A 13,570-nucleotide genomic window follows, 5' to 3' on the forward strand; every position below is an offset into this window, starting at 1 on the left:
CATTCATAGGCAGAGTTTGGTGGATGAGCATGGTAAGAGGTACAGTAGTTCATGATCTGACCTCTGGGCTCACCTCTGAAGGTGATGGAGAGACACAAGAGTCACAGACATTACAGCTATAATGACTCAAGTGTTCAGGTACCTAGGGATCGCCATGGAAACTGGTTGCTGAGTAATTGAGAGTATTTGAAGAGGGGGTATAGTTTGGATTTTTGCTCTGATTACTTTTTTCTGTACACATTTTTTCTTTTCATTTTTCATACAATACAAAACGTAAACATTCAAAAGACAACATACAGACGAACACAAACATCAACGGCATCACACCTGCCCAGATCCACCTGTTCTCACCCCTATCTCCAGTGCCTGCACTGCGTTCCTCTCCGTCGCCCACGCTCTTTCAATATTTAGGTAATGAAGCATATGATTTTTCCATTGCCTTAACGATGGAGGATTGGTTAATTCCCAGTTTTTAAGTATCCGTTTTTTCAGGATAATTGACAAGAGTATCGTTCAACCCGTCGGGTATCTCACTGCACCCTCATATGACGTCTTGAAATATGCAGACAGACGGATTAAAAGTACATTTATATTGTAATACTTCTGACAGCCAACTTTCTAACTCCGCCCATAGCTTTTGGACTTTATAGCATTCCCAGAATGCATGGATTATTGAGTCATTGTTAGTTTTACATTTAAAACATGACTGTTGCTGTGCTGTAGAGTTTGTGAATTGTCTCTTGTATAATACTGGATTAAGGGAACATTTTCATTAACTGTCATTTCGTTTGTTATGTTCCAACAATTCCTCCATCTTGTGCCAATATTTGTTATTTTTAAGTCTTGGTTCCAGTAGTTCATATTTTTAGTTTCCGTGATGGATTGTAGCTCTGATTCCAATGTAGCAGATGGGGATGTGTTCCCACTTGCACTGCTGAATGTCTCTTATGTGGTGCAGTTTTAGAGCTTCGAAAAACACATACTTTGCAACATTCCAAATGTGAATTGTGACCAGATTTATTTAGCTGAAACTTTGGTGTAAAACTAGTAGAAATGGGCATGCCAGGTCCAAGGAGAGGGTATGAATGATGACACTGTGTGTGTGCGTGCTTCCATGTGCATGTGTGCTCGCAGCTGTGTGTTTGTATGTGTGCGGCTATGTGTGCGTGCAGGAGATAGGGTGAGAGAGAGTGTCGTCGTCTGTCGTCACAATGAATCAGAGCGATGGCGGAAGCTAGCCCCCTCCTTAGTCTCCTCGTCAGCCAGTCAGCTCGCTTGCTCAGTCGCAGTGCACACAGCCAGTCTACAGCATCCCTACCAGCCTGCCTCTCACACTCACACACTCTCCATTCAGCTCCCTCATCCACAAACACAGATAGCAGAGCGACCAGCAGCTTACTCACTGAGCCAGAGCTAAGAGGAACAGAGAGCGCAGGGAGGGAGTGACAAATAAGGTTTATACGTACATAAAAGAAGATGAGGATGCCTGTGCCCGCGCAGCGCCCCCTCTACCTCCTCCTGCTTCTGCTGAGTGCCGGAGGTGGGGGTTTCTCCTCCCCCCTTGATCTGGAGCCCCCTGCTCCGGAGGTGGCTGCCCCGGCTGAGGCTGACCCCACCCAGGCCACTCCCCTGCCTGACCCCTGCGAGGGATGGCCTTGTCTCAACGGAGGCGCCTGCTCGGCCCAACCCTCCGACCCGGAGACAGAGGACACTCTGCCCAACACCTGGGCTTACAGCTGCACCTGCACCTCCGGTTTCACCGGACGCAACTGTGAGGTGAGCCCGACCCACCTGCCTGTACCTGTCTGTCTGTCTGATATTATCCTGCTTGGTTCTATTATATTTGGACTGTTGATATCGATACAACATAATCTGCACTTCTCTTTCTCTCTTCTCCCTTGGAGATGGTTTTTAATGGGAGCATGTGCTCTGAGCGAGATGTGAAGAGGAGTGTTGCGTTGCTGTGGCAACAGGAGTAGAGAGGAGTAGCGGAGTAGGAGACAACCAAGTGTCACAGGCTGAGCAGGAGTATCATTGAGTTGTTCATAGTTAGAGGCATGTGGTTCATCAGCCTGAAAACTGACGGTGTCAATGAAATACATTGAAATTGAATTTTTTGTGTATTTGTGTGTGTGTGTGTGTTTGGTTCACAAGGATAGTACAACAAGGAAAGTTCTGACACTTCACTGTTCCACACAAGGAGAAAGTCAATTTTAGGCTTAGGGGTTAAGTTTAGGGTTAGGCTTAGGGGTTAGGGTTATGTTAAGGGTAAGGTTTAGCGTTAGGTTTAAGATTAGGGGTTAAGGAAAATAGGATTTTGAATGAGAATCATTTCTTTGGTCCCCACAAGGATAGTAAAACAAACGTGTGTGTGTGTGTGTGTGTGTGTGTGTGTGTGTGTGTGTGTGTGTGTGTGTGTGTGTGTGTGTGTGTGTGTGTGTGTGTGTGTGTGTGTGTGTGTGTGTGTGTGTGTGGCCTACAACTTTTGGCATTGACTGGGCCATTTATTCTATTATAGAGAACTGTCATCAATAAATGTGATCTCCTACGATTGACATGGTTGTCATTCAATAGTTATTGACTTTTCCCAGTGAAAATTAGGTTTTGACCCTCATTGAATTTTGTGACGATTCCTTACATCAGCGAGAAAATAACTTGACCAGTTATTCAAACAACTTTACCATCTATGCCAGTGGTAGAGGTGATGCGCTTGAATAAATGGCACGTGTGATGACACATCTGAGTGAATGACCTGAATGGTTGGGCTTTTTTCCTATGGAAAAGTCCATTGTCCTTGCTTCACATACCACTAGTCAGAATGACCTAAATAGCAGAATGTGTTTAGCATTTCAACCCAGTTCTGTGTAGTATTCCTCAAGGAAACCTAGCCTCAGAGTTGACTCAACTATTCACTGCATGTAGTGAATACTGCGGTAGTTACAGTAGCAATAGGATTCAGTCTGTGAGGCCTCTGTCTGACTCATTCTGGTGTAAGAGAGTGCATCCACAAACGACAAACAGCAGCCAGCGTCATTGTATCTCATAACCAAACTACCAAGGTGACTCAGGGACCTTATTACTGTCTCCTTGGCTGTCCTTGTTTCCTACTCCTGGAATAGAAATGGATCAGTTGCCGTTTGTTACTGCCACTCCGCTCCTCCACACCACAGGTCCGCCACTGCCAGCCTATGAGAGCAACTCTTTGGGGAGTAATTGATTTTTCTTTCCCTGTCCCACTCATCCCCTCTTTCTCCATGGCAACTTGAGCAGCAGTCAATAGGGATTCGGTAAGCAACCTGTTTTGTCGGCGGGACACACTGGCTGTTTGCGTCCTTCCTCCGTGCGTCAGACTCACACCACAGATGGAGCTGGGGAGAGAGAGAGAAGGGGAGAGAGAGAGAAAGCGAGAGAGAGAGAGAGAAAACGAGAGAAAGAGAGAGAGAGAGAGAGAGAGAGAGAGAGGGAGGGGGGAGGGAGAGGGAGAAAGAAAAATGTGAAATAGAAAGCGAGAGAGATGGAGAAAGAGAAAAAGAAAGCGACTGACAATAAGAAACTGTGAGGTAATCAGTCAAACATCCTATCCTAAAGGAATCGTTTGTCCATTTTATCAAATGAGCTCAAGAGTTTAGGAGACTAAATCCGTGCTGGAGAGTAGGAGAAGAAGGTGAGATTTGATCTCGGAGGATGTGCCATTGTTCGATAGTGTCAGAGTCAGTTATGGGCTTCCGAGTGGCACAGTGGTCTAAGGCACTGCATCTCAGTGCAAGAGGCGTCACTACAGTACCTGGTTTGAATCCAGGCTGTATCACATCCGGCTGTGATTGGGAGTCCCATAGGGTGGCGCACAATTGGCCCAGCATCATCCGGGTTTGGCTGGGGTAGGCAGTCATTGTAAATAAGAATTTGTTCTTAACTGACTTGCCTAGTTAAATATATATATTTAAACCATCATGTCTCATCCTGAACTGGTTCAGATGGGAGCTATGGAGAGACTGGGTATCTAATCTAATCTAGTATAATCTAATTAAACCAATCCATTTTCACAAATCAAGCACAGAGGAGCTGTGCTGGACTGGCCAGGATATGCATACACCATAGTTGATGGAATCGTACTGGAAAGGACCATGTGAAAATATGATATCCGAGCCAGCACAGTATGGTTCAGGTCGGCCATATAGTGTGAATCAAGTGTACAGTAGTTGTTTGTTTCCCTGAACCTCTACCCACTCTAGTCTGTACCTATAGCTATTACCTGGTCCTATAGGGTTTGCTCCTTGTCGCCAGGTGAGATTTCTCCTGCTTGTGTATCCATAAGTTATTTGCACATGAGTCTCTAGGGCCATGGCTTATTCATTATTGAAAGGCCGGTTGTGCTCTGATAGATGTGCTAAGATCCTCTACAATCAGGTTGTGTGTCAGTGTCAGGGACTCTGTAGAGTGTATCACTCCCTAAAGACAAGCACACAAGCAGCTCTTATTGGATTGTTCAGCCTTTCAGCATTATGAGACACTGAATAGTGGATTGTTGAGCTGGGTTCACTTAATCTCACTGCCCCAGCATTTTGTGTTTACCATTACAAAGTATACCTCTTTATTAGTATTTTGTGTTTACCATTACAAAGTATACCTCTCTATGAGGTCACTCACTTCCAATGATTCCTAGCGAGGATTTTGTTTGAGCTCTGCACTTTTCTGGAGATTGTGTGGAGGCTTATCATTAATGGAAACTGTTTGAGCTGGTACCAGTGACAGGTGGCTCTATTTATCCAGAACCACTAGTTAAGGGTGTTGTGTATCACAGCTTTGAACGTTTTCTGAATCTAGAGGTTGAGAGGAGTTTGTGCACACTACATTCTTAGAAAAAAAGGGTTCCAAAACGGTTCTTTGGCTGTCCACAAAGGATAACCTTTTTTTTGGTTCTAGGTAGAACCCTTTTGGGTTCCATGTAGAACCCTCTGTGGAAAGGGTTTCACATGGAACCCAAAAGGGTTGTACCTGGAACCAAAAAGGGTTCTTCAATGGGTTCTCCTATGGGGACAGCCGAAGAAGAACCTTTTAGGTTATAGATAGCACTTTTTTTTAGCACTCCCCCAACCCTCTCAGCACCAATAACGGCTCCTTGCTGCTCCTCTGTCCCCCTCACCACCAGGGGGGGTCACTCAGTCCCCCTCAGTACCCTCTCCTATGCACAGGACCTTGCAGAATACTAACATGTGGGATACTAGGAGAAGGGACTGTCCCATAGTGAGTGGTGGTTGTGATATGCTTGTGCCTCTCAGAGTCTCTGGGCTGCTGCAGATACAGAGCTATGGCGTTTTTTCTAGCGTTTCAGCGCCATCCAGTTAAGGAGAGCTCAAGGTGCATCGCCACACAGCCCTTTGGTCTCGGTCTGAGCTGCTTTGATATCCCCTGCTTGTTAGTGGAGCAGAAAGATAGAAGCCACAAGGAATATGGTAATACCCACACAGCTTTTTATCCGAACACTGCAAAGGGAGTACTCATGACAGCATTTACGTGATCATTGCAGTGTCGTCGAGAGACTGTGGCACAGGGAGTGTACGGTGTTGTGTTTTGGGAGACGGCGTCATCTTTATCATCAGATCATAATGTTTGGATTAGAATTGATGTTGTTTTATTCCAGTGCTGATAAGCCAGATAAGACTGCTTGCGGTCTGAGAGAGAATCAGCAGGTTGAACAGGAGATGGTCATGCTCACTCTCCCCCTGCTAGTCAACTGTGGTCTGTGTGTGTATGTGCGTGCTTGTGTGTAAAGGTTGGATGTGTGGAGAGTCAGTGCAAACAGTCTCTAAAGGAGTCAGTATGCTTCAGCTTGGCTGGCACCTAGCCGAAGTCGGCTAGCGAACCGAACAAGAGTGATCGCATACTCCCTTAAAATACCTTTGCTTGGAAAACCAGAGACGCCGTAGCCAGTATACACTAGTCAGAATTAATCTAAGATAATTAAAGAAATCTGTCATTCATTTTGACGTTTTTGCCGAGTATATCTTAGTCGGGCAATTTGACATGTAACGAAGATGTTTGGTGCAGTATTACTCAATGAAGAAATGTTCATGAAAACAAGCCGTCTCTCTTTGAATGACATTATTGAAGAATCCCTACTGTAGACCAATCACTGACGAAGGGGCGAAGACTTCGGCTATCAACTTCGTATACCGACTTCGGCTATCGACTTCGTATACCGACTTCGGCTATCGACTTCGTATACCGACTTCGGCTATCGACTTCGTATACCGACTTCGGCTATCGACTTCGTATACAGACTTCGGCTATCGACTTCGGCTACCGACTTCGTATACCGACTTCGACTATCGACTTCGTATACCGACTTCGGCTATCGACTTCGTATACCGACTTCGGCTATCGACTTCGGCTACCGACTTCGTATACCGACTTCGACTATCGACTTCGTATACCGACTTTGGCTACCGACTTCGTATATCGACTTCTGCTTGCCTCTAGAATAAATGTTGTGTGCCCGATCAGCCCCCCAAAAACTTACCATAGTCCAAAACGAACAAAAACGTCACAAAATGTCGCCATAATATATGCACAATCTCTTCCGACCTGCTTCATCTGGGAAGCATGCGGACACCTTAGGGGGCTGAGCACGCATCTATGGGGGGACCCCGTGTTGAGGGTCAGCGTGGTGGAAATGTTGTCACCTACCCTCACCACCTGAGGTCTGCCCGTCAGGAAGTCCAGGATCCAGTTACAGAGGGAGAGTTCAGACCCAGGGCCCTGAGCTTAATGACAATATTCCTCTTATCCAGGTGGGATGGGGCAGAGTGCTGCGCAATGGTGATTGCATCACCCGTGGATCTCTTTGGGTGGTATGCAAATTGTAGTGGGTCCACGGTGTCAGGTAAGGTTGATCTATACAGTCCTAGTATCCCCCTGAACATTAGCAGCAGGGAGTATGAGTTCTACTGTCTGCAAGGCAGACAGCTGCAGACTGACAGTTCTGGACTGAAACACCTCGTTCTGCAGCCCTGCAGCTCTGCAGACGGTCTCCTCCTGTCACGCACCCTTTTGTCCTATAAGAAATAGAACAGCAGCATGGAACATTCTAGACTGCAGCACCCCTTGGGTATTCTACTCTCCTTGTCTCGCTCTCTACATTTTCTTCCTTTCATTTCCTCTCTCCCTCTTGCCCTCTTTATCTGAGTTTTATCTCACTCTGAAGTATCGTATCCCCTCTTTTTTTCTCTCAGCCGTGTTTGTTTAGTTTGGCATATAGAAGCTCGTATTTTAGTGAGTGATTTCTCTATACATTCTGGTAGCCTAGCGAATGTGCAGATCAGAAAAAATTATGTTGTTAATGCTAATTTCGAAGAACCCAGAAATATACATACCAACAATACAGTATCTGTCACTGAATACGATGAATTACCTTTTTTCCACATCATCAATCATCAATGATTTCATATTCAGTGTGATGTCCTCTCGATCTGATGTGGCCCATATTTCTGTGAAGAGAGCGCTCACTCGGCCAATTGCCTTGCTCATTTCCACATCACACATCACCTGCCCTTTTGATCTTGAGGAAACGTTGTGGCTGAGAGAGGTCTATGCATATAGATGGGGTCAATATGGCCAACCTTAATAGGCTCTGTGATGTTGTGCTACAATAAACCGAATCCAACTTGGCAACCTCACAACCCATCCCAATATGACCTGGTTGCCAGACTTCTCTATTATTCAATGACAAACATTGGGGAATTTGGCTAAAATCTCCAGCTGATCTGGAACTCAGACACCACCCTATCCTTTCTGGTCTCATCCTTTATTGGTGCTGTTGTCAGGTCAATGTCAGTTCGGGTGCGGGATGGAGGACTGAAGAGAAGATGACTCTTTTTGTCTGTTGTCACAGGACAGAGATTTGTCTTGTTGCTCTGTCCTAGATAGAGAAAGGCTCTTTTGCCTGGTGTGTTTAGGTTTCTGCTCTGTCTGTCCTAAGTGCTATAAATATCCTCTACTTCCCTAGGCTTTGCGTCACAAGGCTGGGGGTAAAACGCATGCTGCTCTTACTTAGCAAGTACTCACCCTTTACCCTCCGTCCATCATGGTCATTAGTATACATGCCTCCTAATAATCATCAGTCATATTGTGGTTACCTGTGTGTGTGTGCGTGCATGTGTGCGCGCACGCGGAGACTGATACCACCAGCGAGTGTGTCATCCTCACCTGTACTTTTGCCCTTCGTTCTTCACGGGGAGGGTGTCTCTTAGCAACAGTGCAGCCAAATCTGCCTGCCATCTCCACTGAGTTATACACTACTCAAAAAAATAAAGGGAACACTTAAACAACACAATGTAACTCCAAGTCAATCACACTTCTGTGAAATCAAACTGTCCACTTAGGAAGCAACACTGATTGACAATAAATGTCACATGCTGTTGTGCAAATGGAATAGACAACAGGTGGAAATTATAGGCAATTAGCAAGACACCCCCAATAAAGGAGTGGTTCTGCAGGTGGTGACCACAGACCAATTCTCAGTTCCTATGTTTCCTGGCTGATGTTTTGGTCACTTTTGAATGCTGGCAGTGCTTTCACTCTAGTGGTAGCATGAGACGGAGTCTACAACCCACACAAGTGGCTCAGGTAGTGCAGCTCATCCAGGATGGCACATCAATGCGAGCTGTGGCAAGAAGGTTTGCTGTGTCTGTCAGCGTAGTGTCCAGAGCATGGAGGCGCTACCAGGAGACAGGCCAGTACATCAGGAGACGTGGAGGAGGCCGTAGGAGGGCAACAACCCAGCAGCAGGACCGCTACCTCCGCCTTTGTGCACGGAGGAGCACTGCCAGAGCCCTGCAAAATGACCTCCAGCAGGCCACAAATGTGCATGTGTCTGCTCAAACAGTCAGAAACAGACTCCATGAGGGTGGTATGAGGGCCCGACGTCCACAGGTGGGGGTTGTGCTTACAGCCCAACACCGTGCAGGACGTTTGGCATTTGCCAGAGAACACCAAGATTGGCAAATTCGCCACTGGCGCCCTGTGCTCTTCACAGATGAAAGCAGGTTCACACTGAGCACATGTGACAGACGTGACAGAGTCTGGAGACGCCGTGGAGAACGTTCTGCTGCCTGCAACATCCTCCAGCATGACCGGTTTGGCGGTGGGTCAGTCATGGTGTGGGGTGGCATTTCTTTGGGGGGCCGCACAGCCCTCCATGTGCTCGCCAGAGGTAGCCTGACTGCCATTAGGTACCGAGATGAGATCCTCAGACCCCTTGTGAGACCATATGCTGGTGCGGTTGGCCCTGGGTTCCTCCTAATGCAAGACAATGCTAGACCTCATGTGGCTGGAGTGTGTCAGCAGTTCCTGCAAGAGGAAGGCATTGATGCTATGGACTGGCCCGCCCGTTCCCCAGACCTGAATCCAATTGAGCACATCTGGGACATCATGTCTCGCTCCATCCACCAACGCCACGTTGCACCACAGACTGTCCAGGAGTTGGCGGATGCTTTAGTCCAGGTCTGGGAGGAGATCCCTCAGGAGACCATCCGCCACCTCATCAGGATTATGCCCAGGCGTTGTAGGGAGGTCATACAGGCACGTGGAGGCCACACACACTACTGAGCCTCATTTTGACTTGTTTTAAACACGTTACATCAAAGTTGGATCAGCCTGTAGTGTGGTTTTCCACTTTAATTTTGAGTGTGACTCCAAATCCAGACCTCCATGGGTTGATAAATTTGATTTCCATTGATAATTTTTGTGTGATTTTGTTGTCAGCACATTCAACTATGTAAAGAAAAAAGTATTTAATAAGAATATTTCATTCATTCAGATCTAGGATGTGTTATTTTAGTGTTCCCTTTATTTTTTTGAGCAGTGTAGTTTACACACACAGAAACATAGACAGGCATGCAGACACACACACACACAGATCTGAGCTGCAGACACAGTTTATCAGTCAGCATAACAGCATTTAATGAGGCGGTGTGTGATGATACCCAGTATGTTCTGTGTATTGGAGTACGTCCTGAACAGCTTTGCTGAGTCCCTGAGACACTAAATGGGGGCTTAATCTAAAGGAGGCCTGTTGTTTTACCTCAAATACCAAACACTCCATTTGCGGTGTCGATGAAAGAGGCCCTATGAGGAGACAGACACTATATATGCCATGTAGCAGACGTTTTGATCCAAAATGGCTTACAGTCGTAAGTGCCTACATTTTACATATGGATGGCCCTGGGAATTGAACCCACAACCCTGACGTTGCTAATGCCATGCGATACCAACTGAGCCATACAGGATCACAAGGACAAGCAGGTAGACATATACACTACAAAAAGTGGAACAGCACTGTTGTTCATCTGATTGGTATCATCCAAAATTACACGTTGGTTCGTCCAACCTAGTCTATTGAATTTGTCTGAAATCAAATAATGAATTTGAGAGATCAACGTGATCTCTCTCAGAAGAGTTGGAGAAGTGGCCTGCTGGCGGTGTGGCCTTCAGTTGGTTCTTTTTGGCCACCAGTCTGTGGTGGCAGAATTTGGGTTGAGCTATTGTAACTTCTCAAGGGATATGTTCTGTGTTGGACTGTGATGTTATGCCTTTCATAGACTCCTGGTATATCTGCACCCTAACACAAGGCTATTGTGTTCCGGAACTGTTGCTTGTATAAAATAACTGTTGTGTAAACAAGTGATATGTAACCATTTATTCTTTGAGTTCTTCCCTGTGAAATCAGAGGTAGATCCCCCCTGAAGCTGCTTGATTAAAGATTTTTATTTTATATCATTATATAGTCCCTGCCTTAATCTTTGGATCGAATTTTCAACAAGAGACAGTGAATGTCATTCCAGGTAATGTGATCTGTTTTTGTATTATTTGTTCCCTGCCAGCACTGAATCTTAAATTATATCTGTGTAAGTACTGTGATACTAAAGAGCCCGGGAAGGTTTCAATTGATGAGATGGTCAACATTTGGTTACAATATTGTAACCAGTTAATATGAAAGTCTTATGTAAAGAAGGTGTTTGGAGTCATTATTTCATGTTATGGAACAAACTTAATATCTTGATTAACAGGAAATTGATTTAAACGCTTGTAATCTCAAGAAATTGGACAGATAATTCCAAAGTGAAACATCTACTTGAGTTGTGTATATAAAGTACCAGTCAAAGGTTTGGACACACCTACTCATTCAAGGGTTTTACTTATTTAAAAAAAATATTTTCTACATTGTAGAATAATAGTGAGGACTTCAACTCTATGAAATAACACATATGGACTCATGTAGTAACCAAAAAAGTGTTCAACACTTGGACTACTATTGGAGGTATTGTATCGAATTTTTTCCATATGTATTACATTCCCTAAATCCCGTAACCACATTTCAAAGGTAGGTACAGTCTCCAATTTCCAAAATTGCAATATGAGCCTTTTGGCTAATAGAGTACAAAGAGAGACAGCTTTCCCCTCCTGGTTATTCCCATCAACTGTACTAAACAGATCGATCAGTGGGTCTGGGGCTAGAACTCTATCAAAGGCATTAGATAAGTAATCAAAAATGAGAGCCCAGTACGCATGTAACTTAGGACATGTCCAAAATAAGTGTGTCAACGTCCCCTCGTCTTTCTTGCACATCTCACACAGTGGTGAGGTGTCCGGGAACATTTTATGCAGTTTCACTTTTGAGTAATGTAACCTGTGTATCACCTTAAAATGTACAAGATTGTCTCTGGCATTCACTGAACTGTGGTTTATATTCCTGAGAGCTTCTACCCAGTCCTCATCTGAGATTTCTGAACCAAGTTCTTGTTCTCAAGCCCTTTTAATAGTGTCTGTGGATACCTCTATGTGGGCCTGTAGCACATCATACAGTCTAGAAACCTACCCTTTTGAATGGGGTTTGACAAGGATCAGGCTATCTATTGCAGGATTATTTGGCTTAATGCCATACTGTGGGATATGTATCCTTAAGGAATTCCTGATTTGGAGTAATCTGAAAAAAATGTGTTGTTGATATGTTAAACTTACCCTGTAATTGTTGAAATGAAGCTAACTGACCATCAATGTATAAGTTACCAATTGTTGTGAGCCCCTTCTCCCTCCACTGTGAAAACACCACATCATCCAATGCAGGGTTGAAAGCATTATTCAGGCATATCGGGCTGTCAATGTATACAGTGGGTATGTTAAGAAAATACCTAATCTGTTTCCAGAATGAGTGTGACAAATGACTGGATTAGAGTCATAAGTGGCTTTTTTCACACATGATGGACTATTAACAAGTGCAGGGAGTGAGGAACGTTGACAGGAGGCCTGCTCAATCATAAGCCATGAAGGCATATCATTCTGCCGCATTTTAGGTAAAATTTCCCTCCAGAAAGACACAATGTTCAGATTAGCAGCCCAATAATACAGTTTAAAGTGAGGAAGGCCAAAGCCCCCCTCTATCTTGTACTTGCATAAATGCTTCTTTGAAATTCTGGCTGCCTTGTTATCCCATAAAAATGGAATTACTATTGAATCCAGTTTCTTAAAATAGCTTTGTGGTATGAAATTGGGTAGACATTGGCAGAGGTAAAGAAACCTGGGTAGGACAACCATTTTATTAGCGTTTATACAACCAACCAAAGAGATAGGCAGTTTTCCAAAAATCTATATTTTGTTTAAGCTGATAAATGTTCATGTCCCAATTCGCTTTCAATCGCTGATCAAGGTCTCTTGTCACTACAATGCCAAGGCTTGTGAACTTGTCCCTCACTGTTCTAAATGGAGTAGATTGCAGAAATTGCATATCCACAGGCCGTGATATCGGCATCAATTCACTTTTTTGCCAGTTTATCTTGTAGCCAGAGAAGGAGCCAAATGTATTTATCAAGTTAAGTAAGGGTGGAATAGAAGTTTTAGGCTTGGATAAAAACAAAAGAACATCGTCTGCATATAGGGAAACTTTGTGCTGTGTGTCTTTTATTTTAACAGAAGCTATATCGGCACATGCACGAATGCGAGTAGCAAGGGATTCCGTGGCTATAGCGAAGAGAGCAGGCGAAATAGGGCACCCCTGTCGGCAGCCCTTGAACAGGCGGAATGACTGCGACATTTCCTGATTGGTTACCACGGATGCCATTTGTTGTGCATAAATAATTCTTATCCAATTAATAAATTCCTTTCCAAACCCGAAATGCTCCAGAACCGACATCATATACTTCCAATCGGATCAAATGTCTTCTCTGCTTCAAGAGCTATTACCACTGCCTCAACTTTATGATCATGATACATTACGTTGAAAAGGCGTCTCAATTTGTAGTATATATGTCGGCCCGGGATAAAACATGTCTGGTCAGGGTGTATGATGTCAGAAATATCTTTTTTCAATCGGTTTGCCAATATCTTTGTCAACACCTTATTTTCTATGGGGAGTAACGGCACGGGGCGATAAGACAACATCTCCATGGAATCTCTATATTTTTTCAATGTCAGTGCTATTGTAACCTCATACCGTGTTTGCGGGAGTTTGGCATTTTCTTTTGATTGTTTAAACATTCGCAACATAAGTGGAGCTAGACTGGCGCAGTACTTCTTA

General features: G+C 44.6%; 1 protein-coding gene across 1 annotated transcript in view; it reads left to right on the forward strand.

The window, feature by feature from the left end:
* The first annotated feature begins 1,476 nt into the window (after positions 1 to 1,476).
* Positions 1,477 to 13,570, forward strand: part of LOC120029182 (delta and Notch-like epidermal growth factor-related receptor) — an 87,375-nt gene continuing 75,281 nt past the window's right edge. The window contains exon 1 of the mRNA XM_038974478.1: positions 1,477 to 1,776. Coding sequence (XP_038830406.1) covers positions 1,477 to 1,776 — 300 coding nt within the window. The remainder of the gene's footprint in view (positions 1,777 to 13,570) is intronic.

The sequence above is a fragment of the Salvelinus namaycush genome, chromosome 34 (genome assembly GCF_016432855.1).
Source record: "Salvelinus namaycush isolate Seneca chromosome 34, SaNama_1.0, whole genome shotgun sequence".
In the NCBI taxonomy this organism is placed as follows: domain Eukaryota; kingdom Metazoa; phylum Chordata; class Actinopteri; order Salmoniformes; family Salmonidae; genus Salvelinus; species Salvelinus namaycush.